This window comes from Phocoena sinus, chromosome 7, assembly GCF_008692025.1.
Source record: "Phocoena sinus isolate mPhoSin1 chromosome 7, mPhoSin1.pri, whole genome shotgun sequence".
Classification (NCBI taxonomy): Eukaryota; Metazoa; Chordata; class Mammalia; order Artiodactyla; family Phocoenidae; genus Phocoena; species Phocoena sinus.
Window position 1 is genome coordinate 11,620,471 of NC_045769.1, and position 19,046 is coordinate 11,639,516.

Sequence of the window (19,046 nt, forward strand, 5' to 3'; positions counted from 1 at the left end):
ACGAGAAGTTAGGTCCTTAATATGCGTATGTTGAATAAATATAATTGTAATTATCAATATTAAGTAGGCTGCATTTTATTGTCTGCTTCTTTAATTCAACTTTTTATAGTCATTTTTAAAATTTTTTAGTTTTTAAAACAATCTTTTTTTAAATTTGTTTTTGGCTGCGTTGGGTCTTCATTGCTGTGCACGGGACTTCTCTAGTTGTGGCGATCAGGGGCTACTCTTCATTGCGGTGCACGGGCTTCTCGTTGCGGCGGCATCTCTTGTTGCGGAGCATGAGCTCTAAGCACGTGGGCTTCAGTAGTTGCAGCACGCAGGCTCAGTAGTTGTGGCTCACGGGCTTAGTTGCTCTGCGGCATGTGGGATCTTCCCAGACCAGGGCTCAAACCTGTGTCCCCTGCATTGGCAGGCAGATTCTTAACCACTGCGCCACCAGGGAAGTCCCATAGTTATTTTTTTATGTTGTTACTTAATTTTCATAATGAAGGTTTTATTGGCTCTAAAATATTTTTCTTCCTTCAATTGAGTCACTTCTCAGAGCTAACATCTTGGAGTGTGGATTACTAGTTCAGCCAGGGTTATCCTGGTGGAGGTTTATGTAATTCAGTTGCTCCAGGGCTTACCTCTTAATTTAAAATTTTTTTTATTTTAAATTAAAGTGTAGTTGATTTACAATGTTGCATTAAACTGGCCGTGTTTCCGATGTCTCTGTTCTGTGTATGATTCTGTCCATATGACTTCTCTGTACTAAATTCATCTCACTGTGATCACAGTTAGGGACCAAGTTCATACTATGGGGCACAGGAAAGGAAAGGAGGGAGGGAGGGATGGACAGAAAGAGGGAGCTTGAAGGACCCACAGACAAGCATTCTTGGGTGTTCTCACTCCGCTGTACATCTCTCTCCTCTGTTGGTCCCTGGCTCCAGAAGCCACAGATTTGTGAGAAAGTAGAAAACAGAAAAGTAGGTTTAAGTTCTTTGCAATTTTTTCTGTGGTTGGACCAAAGCCTTGTATTCATTGCCTTAGCCTGAGAGCAGTTCCCAGGATGGGTCTATTGGAAGGCACAGGGCTTAGGAGCACATGGACCAAGCTTCAAATCCCAACTCTGACATTGGTGAGCTCTGTGGTGTTCCTGTAAGATGGACATAACAACACCTGTCCTACAAGTTTGTTGGTAAGAATTCAATTCAACAGTATATTCTGAGAGCTACAAGGTACACACCAGTGAACCAGACGGCCAGGGTCGCTGCCCCTGAGGAGTTGCAGCGCAAACCACAGGTCACAAACTGCCATGGACTAAATCTGAACCTCCAGCATGTTTCATTCTGTCCTCACAGTGTTTGCTTTTGTACTATTAATATATTTATGGCTGCCCTTGAGAAATTGGAAGCTCATTAGCACAGGTCACTGGATCCCCACCACTGCCGGAAGCTGAGGAGGTCTGGGGCCTCAAGTTTCCACCATGCCCTCTCGCCTGCTTTTCGGAAGAGCATGGCCCCCCAGTGGGCATCTACGGTTGAAGTCCCTGATCTAGACTGTGTATAAAATAACTAGTACATGCCCTGCAGAGAGGAATTCTTGTGGCTGCTGAGATTTTGTTGTTGTGTATTTTTTTAACCTCTTTATTGGAATATAATTGCTTTACAATGGTGTGTTAGTTTCTGCTGTATAACAAAGTGAATCAGCTATACATATACATATATCCCCATATCCCCTCCCTCTTGCGTCTCCCTCCCACCCTCCTTATCCCACCCGTCTAGCTGGACACAAAGCACCAAGCTGATCTCCCTATGCTATGTGACTGCTTCCCACTAGCTATCTACCTTACCTTTGGTAGTGTATATATGTCCATGCCACTCGCTCACTTCGTCCCAGCTTACCCTCCCCCACCATATCCTCAAGTCCATTACTTACATCTTCCTTTTTATTCCTGTCCTCCCCCTAGGTTCTTCAGAAACTTTTTTTTTTTTAAGATTCCATATATATGTTAGCATATGGTATTTGTTTTTCTCTTTCTGACTTACTTCACTCTGTATGACAGTCTCTAGGTCCATCCACCTCACTACAAATAACTCAATTTGCTTTCTTTTTATGGATGAGTAATATTCCATCATATATATGTGCCACATCTTCTTTATCCATTCATCTGTTGATGGACACTTAGATTGCTTCCATGTCTTGGCTATGGTAAATAGAACTGCAGTGAACATTGTGGTACATGACTCTTTTTGGATTATGGTTTTCTCAGGGTATATGCCCAGTAGTGGGATTGCTGGGTCATATAGTAGTTCTATTTTTAGTTTTTTAAGGAACCTCCATACTGTTCTCCATAGTGGCTGTATCAATTTACATTCCCACCAACAGTGCAAGAGGGTTCCCTTTTCTCCACACCCTCTCCAGCATTTTATTGTTTGTAGAGTTTTTGATGATGGCCATTCTGACTGGTGTGAGGTGACACCTCATTGTAGTTTTGATTTACATTTCTCTATTGATTAGTGATGTTAAGCATCCTTTCATGTGTTTGTTGGCAATCTGTAGATCTTCTTTGGAGAAATGTCTACTTAGATCTTCTGCCCATTTTTAGATTGGTTGTTTGTTTTTTTGATATTGAGTTGCATGAGCTGCTTGTATATTTTGGAAATTAATCCTTTGTCAGTTCCTTTGTTTGCAAATATTTTTTTCCCATTCTGAGGGTTGTCTTTTCATCTTGTTTATGGTTTCCTTTGCTGTGCAAAATCTTTTAAGTTTCATTAGGTCCCATTTGTTTATTTTTGTTTTTATTTCCATTTCTCTAGGAGGTGAGTCAAAAAGGATCTTGCTGTGATTTATGTCATAGAGTGTTCTGCTTATGTTTTTCTCTAAGAATTTGATAGTGTCTGGTCTTACATTTAGGTCTTTAATCCATTTTGAGTTTATTTTTGTGTATGGTGTTAGGGAGTGTTCTAATTTCATTCTTTTACATGTAGCGGTCCAGTTTTCCCAGCACCACTTATTGAAGAGGCTGTCTTTTCTCTGTTGTATATTCTTGCCTCCTTTATCAAAGATAGGGTGACCATATGTGTGTGGGTTTATCTCTGGGCTTTCTGTCCTGTTCCATTGATCTATATCTCTGTTTTTGTGCCAGTACCATACTGTCTTGATTACTGTAGCTTTGTAGTATAGTATGATGTCCGAGAGCCTGATTCTTCCAGCTCCATTTTTCTTTCTTAAGATTGCTTTGGCTATTCGGGGTCTTTTGTGTTTCCATACAAATTGTGAAATTTTTGTTCTAGTTCTGTGAAAAATGCCATTGGTAGTTTGATAGAGGTTGCGTTGAATCTGTAGATTGCTTTGGGTAGTATAGTCATTTTTACAATGTTGATTCTTCCAGTTCAGGAACATGGTATATCTCTCCATCTGTTTGTATCATCTTTAATTTCTTTCATCACTGTCTTGTAGTTTTCTGCAAAAAGGCCTTTTGTCTTCTTAGGTAGGTTTATTCCTAGGTATTTTATTCTTTTTGTTGCAATGGTAAATGGAAGTGTTTCCTTAATTTCTCTTTCAGATTTTTCATCATTAGTGTATAGGAATGCAACAGATTTCTGTGCATAATTTTGTATCCTGCTACTTTACCAAATTCATTGATTAGCTCTAGTAGTTTTCTGGTAGCATCATTATGTATAGTATCATGTCATCAGCAAACAGTGACACTTTACTTCTTTTCTGATTTGGATTCCTTTTATTTCTTTTTCTTCTCTGATTTCTGTGGCTAAAACTTCCAAAACTATGTTGAATAATAGTGATGAGAGTGGATAACCTTGTCTTGTTCCTGATCTTAGAGGTTTTGGGTCATCGTGTTTTCATTGTCATTTGTTTCTAGGTATTTTTGAATTTCCTCTTTGATTTCTTCCTCAGTTTTTCACCACTGAGGAAGATGTTGGCTGTGGGTTTGTCATATATGGCCTTTATTATGTTGAGGTAAGTTCCCTCTATGTCTATATTCTGGAGGGTTTTTATCATAAATGGGTGTTGAGTTTTGTCAAAAGTTTTTCCTGCATCTATTGATATTATCATATGGTTTTTATCCTTCAGTTTGCTAATATGGTATATCACATTGATTGATTTGCATATACTGAAGAATCCTTGCATTCCTGGGATAAACTTTATCCCACTTGATCATGGTGTATGATCCTTTTAATGTGCTGTTGGATTCTGTTTGCTAGCCTTTTGTTGAGGATTTTTGCATCTGTGTTATTCGGTGATATTGGCCTGTAGTTTTCTTTTCTTGTGACATCTTTGTCTGGTCTTCTTATTAGGGTGATGGTGGCCTCGTAGGATGAGTTTGGGAGTGTTCCTCCCTCTGCTATATTTTGGAAGAGTTTGACAAGGATAGGTGTTAGCTCTTCTCTAAATGTTTGATAGAATTCACCTGTGACCCCATCTGGTCCTGGCCTTTTGTTTGTTGGAAGATTTGTAATCACAGTTTCAATTTCAGTGTTTGTGATTGGTCTGTTTATATTTTCTATTTCTTCCTGGTTCAGTCTTGGAGGGTTGTGCTTTTCTAAGAATTTTTCCATTTCTTCCAGGTTGTCCATTTTATTGACATATTGTTGCTTGTAGTAATATCTCATGATCGTTTGTATTTCTGCAGTGTCAGTTGTTACTTCTCCTTTTTCCTTTGTAATTTTACTGATTTGAGCCTTCTCCCTTTTTCTCTTGATGAGTCTGGCTAATGGTTTATCAATTTTATCTTCTCAAAGAACCAGTTTTTAGTTTTATTGATCTTTCCTGTCATTTCCTTCATTTCTTTTTCATTTATTTCTGATCTGATCTTTATGACTTCTTTCCCTCTGCTTATTTTGGGGATATTTTGTTCTTCTTTCTCTAATTGCTTTAGATGTAAGGTTAGTTTGTTTATTTGAGATGTTTCTTGTTTCTTGAGGTAGCATTCTATTGCTATAAAATTCCCTCTTAGAACTGCTTTTGCTGCATCCCATGGGTTTTGGGTCATCGTGTTTTCATTGTCATTTGTTTCTAGGTATTTTTGAATTTCCTCTTTGATTTCTTCAGTGATCTCTTGGTTATTTAGTAGTGTATTGTTTAGTCTCCATGTGTTTGTATTTTTTTACAGATTTTTTCCTGTAATTGATATCTAGTCTCATAATATTGTGGTTGGAAATGATACTTAATATGATTTCAATTTTCTTAAATTTACCAAGGCTTGATTTGTTACCCAAGATATGATCTATCCTGGAGAATGTTCCATGCGCACTTGAGAAGAAAGTGTATTCTGTTGTTTTGGGATGGAATGTCCTATAAATATCAATTAAGTCCATCTTGTTTAATGTATCATTTAAAGCTTGTGTTTCCTTATTTATTTTCATTTTGGATGATCTGTCCGTTGGTGAAAGTGGGGTGTTAACGTCCCCTACTATGACTGTGTTCCTGTCGATTTCCCCTTTTATGGCTGTTAGTATTTGCCTTATATATTGAGGTGCTCCTATGTTGGGTGCATAAATATTTACAATTGTTATATCTTCTTCTTGGATCGATCCCTTGATCATTATATAGTGTCCTTCTTTGTCTCTTGTAATATTATTTATTTTAAAGTCTATTTTGTCTGATATAAGAATTGCTACTCCAGCTATCTTTTGATTTCCATTTGCATGGAATATCTTTTTCCATCCCCTCACTTTCAGTCTGTATGTGTCCCTAGGTCTGAAGTCAGTCTCTTGTAGACAGGATATATACAGGTCTTGTTTTTGTATCCATTCAGCCAGTCTATGTCTTTTGGTTGGAGCATTTAATCCATTTACGTTTAAGGTAATTTTCGATATGTATGTTCCTTAATTGTTTGGGGTTTGTTATTGTAGGTCTTTTCCTTCTCTTGTGCTTCCTGTCTAGAGAAGTTCCTTTAGCATTTATTTTAAAGCTGGTTTGGTGGTGCTGAATTCTCTTAGCTTTTGCTTGGTTGTAAAGGTTTTAATTTCTCCATTGAATCTGAATGAGATCCTTGCTGGGTAGAGTAATCTTGGTTGTAGGTTTTTCCCTTTTATCACTTTAAATATGTCCTGACACTCCCTTCTGCCTTGCAGAGCTCCTACTGAAAGATCAGCTGTTAACCTAATGGGGATTCCCTTGTATGTTATTTGTTGCTTTTCCCTTGCTGCTTTTAATATTTTTTCTTTGTGTTTAATTTTTGATAGTTTGGTTAATATGTGTCTTGGCATGTTTCTCCTTGGATTTATCCTGTATGGGACTCTCTGCGCTTTCTGGACTTTATTGACTATTTCCTTTCCCATATTAGGGAATTTTTCAACTATAATATCTTCAAATATTTTCTCAGTCCCTTTTTTTCTCTTCTTCTTCTGGGACCCCTATAATTCAAATGTTGGTGTGTTTAATGTTGTCCCAGAGGTCTCTGTGACTGCCCTCAATTCTTTTCATTCTTTTTTCTTTATTCTGCTCTGCAGTAGTTATTTCCACTACTTTATCTTCAAGGTCACTTATCCGTTTTTCTGCCTTACTTATTCTGCTATTGATTCCTTCTAGAGAATTTTTAATTTCATTTATTGTGTTGTTCGTCATTGTTTGTTTGCTCTTTAGTTCTTCTATGTCCTTGTTAAACGTTTCTTGTATTTCCTCCATTCTATTTCCAAGAATTTGGATATCTTTGCTATCATTACTCTGAACTGTTTTTTTTGTTTGTTTTTTGGGGTTTTTTTTTTTGCGGTACACGGGCCTCTCACTGTTGTGGCCTCTCCCGTTGCGGAGCACAGGCTCTGGATGCTCAGGCTCAGCGGCCATGTCTCACGGGCCCAGCCACTCCGCGGCATGTGGGATCTTCCCGGATCGGGGCATGAACCCGTGTCCCCTGCATCAGCAGGTGGACTCTTAACCACTGCACCACCAGGGAAGCCCTCTGAATTGTTTTTCAGGTAGACTGCCTATTTCCTCTTCATTTGTTTGGTCTGGTGCATTTTTACCTTGCTCCTTCATCTGCTGTATGTTTCTCTGTCTTCTCATTTTGCTTAACTTACTGTGTTAGGGGTCTCCTTTGTGCAAGTTTGTAGTTCCCGTTGTTTTTGGTGTCTGCCCCCAGTGGCTAAAGTTGGTTCAGTGGGTTGTGTAGGCTTCCTGGTGGAGGGCACTGGTGGCTGTGTTCTGGTGGATGAGGCTGGATCTTGTCTTTCTGGTGGGCAGGACCGCATCCGGTGTTGTGTTTTGGGGTGTCTGTGGACTTATTATGATTTTAGGCAACCTCTCTGCTAATAGGTGGGGTTGTGTTCCTATCTTGCTATTTGTTTGGCATAGGGTGTTCAGCACTGTAGCTTGCTAGTTGCTCAGTGGAGTTGGGTCTTAGTGTTGGGATGGAGATCTCTGGGAGATTTTCGCCGTTTGATATTACGTGGAGTTGGGAGGCCTCTGGTGGACCAGTGTCCTGAACTCGGCTCTCCCACCTCAGAGGCTCAAGCCTGACACCTGGTCAGAGCACCGAGACCCTGTCAGCCACATGGCTCAGAAGAAATGTGAGAAAAAAATAAATAAATAAAATAAATTTATTAAAATAAAAAGCTTATTAAAAATAAAAAAGCAAGATAGAAAGAAGAGAGCAACCAAACTAAAAAACAAATCCACCAATGATAACAAGCACTCAAAACTATACTAAAAAAAAAAAACGGACAGACAGAACCCTAGGACAAATGGTAAAAGCAAAGCTATACAGACAAAATCACACAAAGAAGCATACACTTACACCCTCAGAAAAAGAAAGAAAGGAAAAAAAAAGTATATATATATATTAATAAAAAAAAGGAAGAGGGCAACCAAATCAATAAACAAATCTACCAATGATAATAAGCTCTAAATACTAAAGTAAGATAAACATAAAGCCAGAAACAAATTAGATGCAGAAAACAAACCCCAAGTCTACAGTTGCTCCCAAAGTCCACCGCTTCAATTTTGGGTTGATTCGTTGACTATTCAGGTATTCCAGAGATGATTGTGGAGATTTAATCTGCTGCTTCTGAGGCTGCTGGGAGAGATTTCCCCTTTTCTTCTTTGTTCACACAGCTCCTGGGGTTCAGCTTTGGATTTCGCCCCTACTCTGCGTGTAGGTTGCCCTCTGGCGTCTGTTCCCCGCCCAGACAGGAGGAGGTTAAAGGAGCAGCTGATCTGGGGGCTCTGCTCCCTCAGGCCGGGGAGGGGGAGGGGCACGGAGTGCGGGGCGGGCCTGCGGCGGCAGAGGCCAGCGTGATGTTGCACCAGCCTGAGGCGCGCTGTGCGTTCTCCCGGGGAAGTTGTCCCTGGATCCCGGGACCCCGGCAGTGGCGGGCTGCACAGGCTCCTGGGAGGGGAGGTGTGGAGAGTGACCTGTGCTCGTATGCAGGCCTCTTGGTGGCGGCAGCAGCAGCCTTAGCGTCTCATGCCCGTCTCTGGGGTCCGCGCTGTTAGCCGCGGCTCGCGCCCGTCTCTGGAGCTCATTTAGGTGGTGCTCTGAATGGGAGTATTGAGTAGTGTGTGGAGCTGTATTTTTTCTGTACATTAAATGGCTCCCAATCATTTTGTCCACTTTAGTTTTGATACCTGTTGTATACATTTTAGGCTTTTTCTTTGCTCTTACTGTTTGATGCTGCCATTGTCCTTTCTCTGCTTGTACCTCTATCCCCCTTTGTACTTCACTGCTCATGAACTAATAGAGGCCAGTTAAAAAGATAATTAAGCTTGCTTGACCATGCTGTTAAGATTGTGTGAAAAAAAGACAAAGTGGCATCTGTGTAAGCAAAGCAAGTGGTCTGCTCAGTCATTTTTACCTCCTTCCAAATTCTTGTCTATGTTTCTTGATCATTGAGGTCAGCAGATAAGTGACCTGAAGCTAGGTACAGTGCTTATAACTGCATTTACTGTAATGCTTGGTCATTCTCATACACCAAACGTAGGATTACAGATTTTTGACATGTCTTACTATTTAATACTATGTAACACAAAACTGTGACTGAAATAGTCCAGGCTCAGGGCAGTGCTGAAGTTAAAAGATGATGAGCCCATTGGCCAAAATTAGTTGTTTACTTGCCATACAGAGGAAATACACTGATTACAGAAAGATTCCTTCTCTTGCTCGTTAATGTCCTACACTATCACAGTGTTTTTCATCACATTCATTCCTAAACCTCTGTGTTCTGCTCTAGTGCCAGCTGCAGTGGTTAACCTCTCCCCTCCTTTCCTCCCAATTCTACATGTCAACACTCAAGATAGTTAACTTTTTTAATTGTAAATTATTTTGAGATAAATTTTTTTGTTATGACTCACAAGGAGTTGTGCAATCATGCCCAGAGGTCCCATGTACACTTCACCTGGCTTCCCCCAATGAATACCTTACAGAACCGCAGTACATTGCCCAAACCAAGAAACTGACAGTGATACATTTCTGTTGACTCAGGCACGGTGGTGACTCAGATTCCACCAGCTTTCACATGCAGTTCAAGAACCTCAGTTTTGTAAGGCAGGACCCCCCCTTGGAAGGTGGGGAAGAGAATGACACCAACAGTACCAAACTAGAATCTAGAACAGGTGATTTAGAAGGAAAGAAGAGAGAGGTTAGATGTATACAAATAACTTTTGACCCATCACAGTTAAACTGATTTTTTCCTCGTATTTTTTACCAAGGGAAAACCTGGTACCTCAGGACCACCTGGCAGCAAAGGAGAGAAAGGTGACCTGGTTGTATCAAGAGTGAAAGGTGAGCATAATCAATCACTTAGCTCCCTGCCATTTTATGAATGATGTATGAACCATTCTCTTGCATTAATTTCTCCTGTGACTGCAGATGAATTCTATAATAAGATTTGGGACTGTTGAGATTGCTTAAAAAAAATACTCCCTGCCCTTCAGCGTCGTGTGAATGTTGAACCTAAATCCTGTGCTCAAATCCTCATTGTTGTGAATTGGGTTTGAAACAAGACCTCCTTTGATTTGCCTAGCATTTATTCGCTGCATTATAGTATCCTGTATTAATCAAGAGTATTTTGGTTGTAAGCGACAAAAACCCAGCTTGAAGTAGTGTTTTTAGAGAAGTAATTTATTGACTTAAACAAAATTTGAAAGGTTAGGTGTATGGTTTGCACTGGGACGACTGCATGAGAAGGCTGTCTCGGCATCTTGCATCTTTCTTTGCACCACCTGCATTTTCGCCCTGTCTGGTTTTCTCTGGGCTATGGGTACCTGCCCCCAGGTAGCTCCAAGTTCTTACAGCCAGAGGTGAAAGAGAGCTCTACCTCTTTCTGCTCCAGTTAGAATAAAAAAGGTCCAGGAAGGACTGGATTAGCCTGGGGCATGGGCCCAAGCATGGACCATTCCCCCACTCTCTATGGCCAGGGGATGGCTTGCCGTGTTTGGTGTCACACAAGCAGAGGAAGATGCTGTAGGGATTGGCACCTCCACACACAACCTCCTCGTCAGAACGGGAAAAGAAACATTTCCCAAATAAGAGATTCAATGAGTTTGGCAATTGTCAATCTCCCCTTTGACTTTTGCATGATGGTCTTCGTGTGACTTTAGTCAACTGAGACACTCAGAGGAACCTCTACCAGCCCAGGGTCATGGTCATTGCCTTTATCTTTAGTCCTTTGTTTCCTTCTACTTATTCCATTGCTGAGAAGGGCTTGACTCTTTCGGCCTTTGTTACCAGGGCACAAAGGAGAAAGAGGTCCTGATGGGCCCCCAGGATTTCCAGGGCAGCAGGGACAACACGGTCAAGATGGATATCCTGGAGAAAAAGGGGACCCAGGACCGCTGGTGTGTATAATTCTTCTCCCGCTATAGAGTTTCACTCTCTTACATGGTCACAAAGCATCTGTTTTCCCCTTCTCAGTTTAAAAAAGCTGAACAGTAACGTGTCAACGTGCTGTAAATCAGAGTCACATTTGATTCCCTGCCACAAAAAGATGGCTGTTACAAAAGGTATGGCTTATTGCAGATGGTCTAAAATCCGAGTGCAGTTCATCATAGCAAGAGTTTCTGTCTCTAGTCTTTATATTATTCTCGTGGTGCTTATTTCCTTACGGGGCCCTTGTCTCTACAGAGCCCCCACTGGTTTCAGGTCTGTTCAGTTGACTCTGTAGCGTGGAGGATAGCACACAGGTCCTGATAATTACCTTCAGTTCTGTTCTCTGATGAAGAAGCACATGAGGGGAAGTGGCAAGCAAGAAAGGATGAACTAGTGCAGATCCACTGGATAGACATATTGGCTGATGGAAGGTCCCACTGATAAATGATAATTCTGCATTTTTCAAACATGTTTTGGGTGGAGACCACGTGTAGCTGATGAAGTTCATAAGAAAAGACTGTGAGACATAATCAGGAACTTAAAATATCTTGGCATGTGAGGTAGTTTTGAATGCTTGCAATGCCACACAAACTGAGCTAGATGTTTTACTCGTAACTGTTGTCTTCTGAGGAACAATTATCTTTGAGACTTTACAGTAAGGAGATGGAGGCTTAGGGTACGTTGCTCAAGGTCAACAGTCTGTCAAGTAGGCTAAGCAGGAGGGAGAACCCAGTCTTTCTTATTTCAAGTACATGCTGTTTCCACCAGATCATGCAGTCTGCCACTGAGAGTGTTGTAAAAAGGAAGGACCATGTTCTGATTTTATAGGACTCCTATCTGATAAAATACATGTGAATAAGAGACGGCAGTTTGGAAGTTGGGTTAGATGATATTTATAGCTTTCTGGCCTTTCAGCGGATATTGAGTATATAAATAATCTTCTCTGCTTTAGATTTGGTAATCCCTGTTTCATTCATTCTTCCACTTAAGAAACTACAGTGGTCCCCCCCTCATCCACAGGGGACACGGTACAAGACCCCAAGTGGATGCCTGAAACCATGGATAGTACCCGACCCCATACATACCTATGATAAAGTTTAATTTATAAATTAGGCACTGTGAGAGATTAACAACTAATAATAAAATAAAACAATTATAACAATATACTGTAATACAATTTATGTGAATGTAGTGTCTCTGTCTCTCTCAAAATATCTTGTTGTACAAATTTAATGCCTTTCCATCTTAACTAAGCACTTAGCAAGCACTGTGCCATGACTTCTGCAGGTTGCGGTGTGACAGCAAAACTGGCACAAATTTCATTTTCCTTCTTCACAATCTCCTGGATATAAAAGTCATTCTTACCATAGATCGTAGCACCCTCAGCTTACGATTCTTCTTTCTTTCCTTATTAAATCGAGAACTTGCACCTTTTCACTTAGAGGAAGCGCTTTACAACTTCTCTTTGGCAAGAATCTGAATTATCAGCGCCACTACTCTTGTGCTCTGGGGCTCTTATTAAGTAAAATAAGGGTGACTTGCACACAAGCACTGCGACACCACTGCAGTCAATGTGATAACCAGACGCTACAAGTGACCGACTGAAGGATATGCTGGAGAAAGGGTTGATTCACGTCCCTAGTGAGATGGAGCAAGACGGCTTCATCATGCTACTCAGAACGGAGCGCAGTTTAAAACTTGTGAATTGTTTATGTCTGGAATTTTCCATTTAATATTTTCAGACCATGCCTAACTGAAACCTTGGAAAGTGAAACCGTGAATAAGCAGGGGACTGCTGTATTTAGAAACCGACATCACTGAGTGATAAGTGTCATCATGTACTAACCTAACTGTGAAAAACCGAAGTGTATTTACAGATCAGATTGGGAGAGGAATTTCTATACCACCCGCTAGGGATGGGGGAATCTCTCTAGAGTTTCAGACTGAGTCTGAAACAATTCAGACTCATAGACCACATTTGGGACCAGGCCGCTCAGAAGGCTAGAAGGCGTGACCCTCAGCTTGCCTTGCAGGGCAGTGTCAGGCGTTCCTCCTACACAGGAGTCCTTGCAGCTTTTCATTCAGTTGGGGTGAAGGCAATGAGATTCTCATATGCAGAAGTGTGAGCAGCCTGGACTTGAAAGCCTGCTTCTCCACGGGAGTGTTATCTCCACCACAGAGCTAGCTTGCGGGGACCCCACAAGGAACTTGCCAGTTACAGGAGCCACCTCTTAAGGAAGCCCTGACAAAGGCTCCACACAGGTCTTTATAGTTCTTCCAGACCACATGCAAGTTTTGCAGCCAGGGATTAATTTTACCATAAGCAATGTGGTCTAGTAACGCAGTTGACATCCATTTTATGCAGATTCCTGAAGAGCAGAACTAGACCCTTAACCAAAGGTCACATTCTTATGCAGGAGGAGAAAGGATTTGTCAGCCCTTGGCCCACAGAGGTGGAGGGCGATAAAGTCCCTCCCTGTGTCTTACAATAATGCAGAAAAAAACGTTTCTAATAGATAAGAATTTATTTAGTTTGTAAGCCCACTACTTCCCTTAATTTATGCATTTCTATATTTTATTGTATTTGCTGTCACAGAGTGGTTCTAAATAAAATTTCTTTTTCTGTATTTAAGACATAACGCATATAATTTTCTGTTTTTGAGTCATAAAACACACATCAAGAGCATATATATGTCTGTAGATATGTATGTAAAACATTAAGAAGAATCTTAGTTAATCATTTAAAATTGCATTTGCTGTTAAGTAACTTCTGGAATTAACTGGCTTTCTGCTTGCATTTTTGTAGCCTACAGTGACAATGATTGCTTTGAGTTCATGGCCTTTCAAAGGTTGGTGATTGACTCTTGATGCAAATGTTCTCAGGGAGATCATGAAGATGCAGCCCCAGGTGATAAAGGGCCTCCTGGACCACCAGGCCCCCCGGGCAGAGCAGGACCTAGGGGGCCTCCGGGACTGGGATTTCCTGGTCCACCAGGAGAGAGAGGGCAACCAGGAGCTCCAGGCTGCCCAGGCAAGAGGGGCCCTGATGGCTGGAAGGGTCAGAAAGGTAATTTTGAATGTTTTTGTGGCAGAATGTCAAGTGAAATCATGGAAACTAAAGTAAGCCTCTCTTCTGGGCAAAGTTATTACAGTCATGGTAGAACCTCTAAAATAAAATTCCCACAGTTCACTGTTCAAACCTTGAATGTTGTCCAACAAATAAAAGCATTACAGCACAATCAATACTTAAAACAAATCTTTAAGATGCTAAGATGTCGTTGCTGTTTTATTGGTTTGGCAAATTGCCTTTCATTCATTTCTCAGTATCAGTGTGGACAATCTGACTTAAAATTACATACATGTATATATTCAAAATCTCTCTTTTTTTGTACTATCTTTTGAGATTATGCATTTTATTTGAATAAAACCACTAATATTTCATTTTAAAAATACAGCATTGTCCATGAAAACCCATTTGTAGGCATTCTAGGGAGAAAAAAAGGAGGGATTTTGAATATATTTGACAGTTATTTGGATTTCAAACAATAAAGTGACTTGTAGTTTTATAGCTGAAAACTTTTAAAAAGTTTGGAAAAAGATTGATTTAAGATTTTTTTCTTTTGTAATATGTGCATATGACTTGAGTTACATAGGTACTTGTGAATTTTTATAATATAATAATATGTTTGGTTCTTGCTTTGACAACATAGAAAGACGAATACCTTGGAATTTGATATGGTTTAAGATCATGGTCTGGAACCATCAAAATATAACATTATTTTTATTCATATGGTACATTTTTTATTTAAGAGCTTATGGTGTAATACATTATGAGATGAAATTTCTGTTATAAAAGGGAAACATTCCATTTTAAAGGAGAAGAAAACTCAGAGCACAACTTTGAAATTTTATTTTCTTTACCAAGTGAAATGAAGGATGACAAAACCACATTGCAAAGTCATTAGAAAAACAAGAGCCAGTATATATATATATTTTTTAATAGATTTATTTATTTTATTTTTGGCTGCGTTTTGTCTTCATTGCTGCACACGGGCTTTCTCTAGTTGCAGTGAGCGGGGGCTACTCTTCGTTGCGGTGCGCGGGCTTCTCATTGTGGTAGCTTCTCTTGTTGCGGAGCACGGGCTTTAGGCGTGTAGTTGTGGCACATGGGCTCAGTAGTTGTGGCTCGCAGGCTCCAGAGCACAGGCTCTGTAGTTGTGGCACATGGGCTTAGTTACTCCACAGCATGTGGGATCTTCCCCGACCAGGGCTCAGGCCCGCATCCCCTGCACTGGCAGATGGATTCCCAACCACTGGGCCACCAGGGAAGCCCCCAGAGACAATATATTTGAAGCACCTGACCCATGGCAGGCCCTCAGTAAACAGAAGCTGTTATTAGTATCTCTCCCAGTCTCTTCATTTGCACAATTCCCCCACATCCAAGCTAGGAGTCAAATCTTGGGAACTCAGTGTTGGATGCTTGCTGCTATTTCATGATTTATCGAAGCTTCTGATTCCATTGTATTAGACATCCATGGGTCTATGCATCCATTATTTTTTGTAGGTTATTAAACTGATATTTCTTGGAATCAATATTTTTCTTATTCCCCTTCTGTCTATTACTGTCTGATAGTTGAAGTTCAGATTTCAGGACAGATCTTCTAGAAATTCAAAATAAACGCAGTTCAAGTGACCTAATGAGACTCAAGAGTCTTCTTTTCCTTTGAATTCCATGGTGTGAAGAAGTATCTTGATCGAGTTGTCATTGAGATTCATGTTGCATTGGACTATCAATTATGTGAATGCCAATTTTTTTTTTTCATTCCAGGTGATACAATTCCTTGTAACTTAACCTACCCTGGGAGGCCAGGCCCGCCAGGTTTTGATGGACCTCCAGGTACGATCAAGGAGAAGTTACTGTCATACACATTCCCAACTAAAAGAACTGGCAAGACAGATAAACCAATAGCAAATCCTCAGGAACTATCTAGGATATTTCTACCCTGATTATAAAGTTTTGAGGGACTATGGGGAAACACTATTTGTAGCCATTCCTCTTGGGTCCCCAGTCCACCAAACCCACTCTGAATAATATTTCTGTGCAACAAGATTTACTTTGATTTGATCACATATCAGCAAAAATGATTGCCTTTTGAGCATTTTAAAACTATATCTTCTTTCTTTACTTGTGCCCCGAGAGTGAAAATTGATTACTTGCTTACTGATGATAAGTTTTACTCTATTCTGCTTTCCAAGAGACCCAAATATCTGACCAGAAACATTCTGAAAAATGCCCATGCATCTACACCCCTGATTACACTTTCATACAACCACTGCACTTGACTCAGTCACGTATTTATAGCTGAATTAAACCCTAGATCTATATAAGGATTTTGTCTAATTCTTTTTTATTTATTTAGAGTTCACTTAAATTGACCTGTTAAGTACTAGCATGGCCACTAAAGGTCACCTTTCTTGTTCTACGTAACTATCAATACAAAAAGTGTTTAAGCATTGAATGATGAATGACTCTCCGTTGCCCTCTATAACCACTAGCTTTCACAATAGTGTTGTATTACAACCTCCAAATTGCAGTGGGCTTTAACAAATAATATTTATTTTCTCTCTATGGGTCTGTCGTTGGCTGGAGTTCAGCTGATCTAAGATGGTCTCTATCGGCTTCATGCCTGGTCCTGGGTCAGGTCAGGTCTGCAACGGGCATCTCATTGTGAGGCCAGGGTGTGCTCTGCTCCTGTGGTTGCTGAAATGCCAGAGGGTGGGGCCCAGCTTCACTTGCGCTGTTCACACCTCTCATTACTTCATGGTGTTACTATCCTATTGGCCAAAGCAAGTCACATGGCCAAGCCCCGGGTCAAAGTGTGGGAAATACGGGCCACCCACCACAAGGCAGTGGCAAGGGTGTGGAAATATAATTCTGTATCAGTGGAGTGAAGAATGGTTGGTTGACTGATTGTACGTTCATCTTCACATTTGCTGGTACCTTGTCATGGGTGGATAAAAAGCACGCATGGTCACTTTCAGCAGGGAAGTGAACACTCAAAGTTTCAGCTAGCAGTTGCATCTCCTTTGAAGTTCGTGATTTATAAGTTATTTTAGCCTAGAGAACTCCCTGTAGGAAAACACAGAAGGTTTTAAAAAAAATCTCAATTCCTTTTGCAGGTGCTTTTTTTTGTTGTTGTTTGTTTTTTGTTTTTTTGCGGTACGCGGGCCTCTCACTGTTGCGACCTCTCCCGTTGCGGAGCACAGGCTCTGGACGCGCAGGCTCAGCGGCCATGGCTCACGGGCCCAGCCGCTCCGCGGCATGTGGGATCTTCCCGGACTGGGGCACGAACCCGCGTCCCCTGCATCGGCAGGTGGACTCTCAACCACTGTGCCACCTGGGAAGCCCAAATGTGCTCGTTATTTGTTTATTTATTTTTTTTGCGGTACATGGTCCTCTCACTGCTGTGGCCTCTCCCGTTGCGGAGCACAGGCTCAGCGGCCATGGCTCATGGGCCCAGCCGCTCCGCGGCACATGGGGTCTCCCTGGACCGGGGCACGAACCCGCGTCCCCTGCATCGACAGGCGGACTCTCAACCACTGCGCCACCAGGGAAGCCCTTGCAGGTGCTTTTTGCCCGTACTTCATTTAAGGGCAAATGCAGTAAGATGCAGGGAAATAGACTTGGTCTTTATTCTGGTGCTTTCTCCATCAAGCCACACTCTGGCCACCACCTCTGTCCTCTTACAAGGAAGGCTATCCTCACATATTTGTGTTTGAGACTCAGCATGGTGAGGTATCAAAAGATTCATCTGAATGGTGGTGTACGTCCCAAAGGCTTTCAGAAAGAATTCTTTACAGTATGGCTTCTGAGAAAGTACTTTAACACAATCTCTATGAAAAGCTTATTTGGAGCACAAGACACATAAAAACCAAGGCTAGGCACCACCTATACTTCCATAAAGTAGAAATACCCTAAGAAAGACTTTACATAGATTTTATTTTAAAAATCATCTTATTTTGTCCTCATTTGATTTTATTGTGTCTGTGTTTTGTTGTTTTTGTTTAGGTCCAAAGGGATTTCCAGGTCGTCGGGGAGCTCCTGGGTTGAGGTGTCTGGATGGGGAAAAGGGTCAACGTGGCAAACCAGGAATCTCAGAAATACCTGGTCCACCTGGTAAATAAGGGCTTTTCATTTAGGAATGTCTCATGATCTTAGTCAGCAAATGGCCCAGGGATCCCGAGATGGTGGGGGAATGGTTTTTCTTGATAGAGTAAGCTCTTAGTCAGCAAATGGCCCAGGGATCCCGAGATGGTGGGGGAGTGGTTTTTCTTGATAGAGTAAGCTCTTAGCTATGTTTCGATAACTTCTAGGTTATGATACTTTTGTGATGTCTCAGGGCTCCTTAAACCTGGAGCATGAGTTATCGGCTATTATATTATGTTGTAGGAACTGCTCAGTCTAGACAGACTGTTTTGCCGGTAAGTGAAAGCAATTAGGGAAACGTCATTGGCTTATAGGAAACACGGAAGTTACAATTCATTTTCTGACAAAAGATGGCAAAAAACAATATTGCCTCTTAAGTTACTCTTAATTTTAGTAGGTAACCCTGTATTTTAAAACAATGTGTTTTTATCAAAGTACTAGTCTTATATGTGTGTTGGTTCTATATCTGTACATGTAACAATTTAAACAATTTTTTGTTCAATAGGTTTTCATGGTGATATGGGAGATCCAGGTTTTGGAGGTGAAAAGGGGTCCTCCCCTGTCGGGCCCCCAGGCTCTCCAGGTTCACCTGGAGTGAATGGTCAGAAAGGACCTCCAGGAGACTCTGCTGTTGGCTACCCAGGACCCCCAGGAAAGAGGGGTCTTTTAGGAGTACCAGGGTCAAAAGGACTCAGAGGTGATCCCGGACGACCGGGGGCTGCAGGTATGAGGGCTTTGCTCTTCCTGTGGTCCATAAAGCCAGCTCGGTGCTGGAACAGGTTCCTGAAGAGTGTCTAGACTATCTTGCCTTAAAAATCTAGAATGTAAAATTTTCAGTCAAGCATCTTCCTGCATACATGGGCAGTGGTTACATTTCTAATAACCTGCATCCACAGCGTTGCCTTTGCATTTTATTGGTTGTTTTCAAACCCAGCTCACCGTGGCTCAGTCTGTTCAGTTTGATTCAGCAGCTACCAGACATCTGCCTGCTTTGGACTCCAGGACAGTATGTTAGCTCCAAGGGGCAGGGAC

The 19,046-nt window shown here is 41.3% G+C and overlaps 1 protein-coding gene across 8 annotated transcripts in view; it reads left to right on the top strand.

Annotated features, from left to right (window-relative positions):
• The window catches only part of COL4A4 (collagen type IV alpha 4 chain), a 146,891-nt gene that overhangs the window by 73,487 nt on the left and 54,358 nt on the right, over positions 1-19,046 (top strand). For all 8 annotated transcript variants that reach the window (XR_004350630.1, XM_032636649.1, XM_032636651.1 and 5 more), the window contains 6 exons: positions 9,649-9,721; positions 10,670-10,776; positions 13,691-13,874; positions 15,636-15,704; positions 17,877-17,984; positions 18,520-18,738. Coding sequence is in view for 7 of the 8 variants with exons in the window: in XM_032636649.1 (XP_032492540.1) it covers positions 9,649-9,721; positions 10,670-10,776; positions 13,691-13,874; positions 15,636-15,704; positions 17,877-17,984; positions 18,520-18,738 (760 nt within the window). In the remaining variant the exon portion in view is untranslated. The remainder of the gene's footprint in view (positions 1-9,648; positions 9,722-10,669; positions 10,777-13,690; positions 13,875-15,635; positions 15,705-17,876; positions 17,985-18,519; positions 18,739-19,046) is intronic.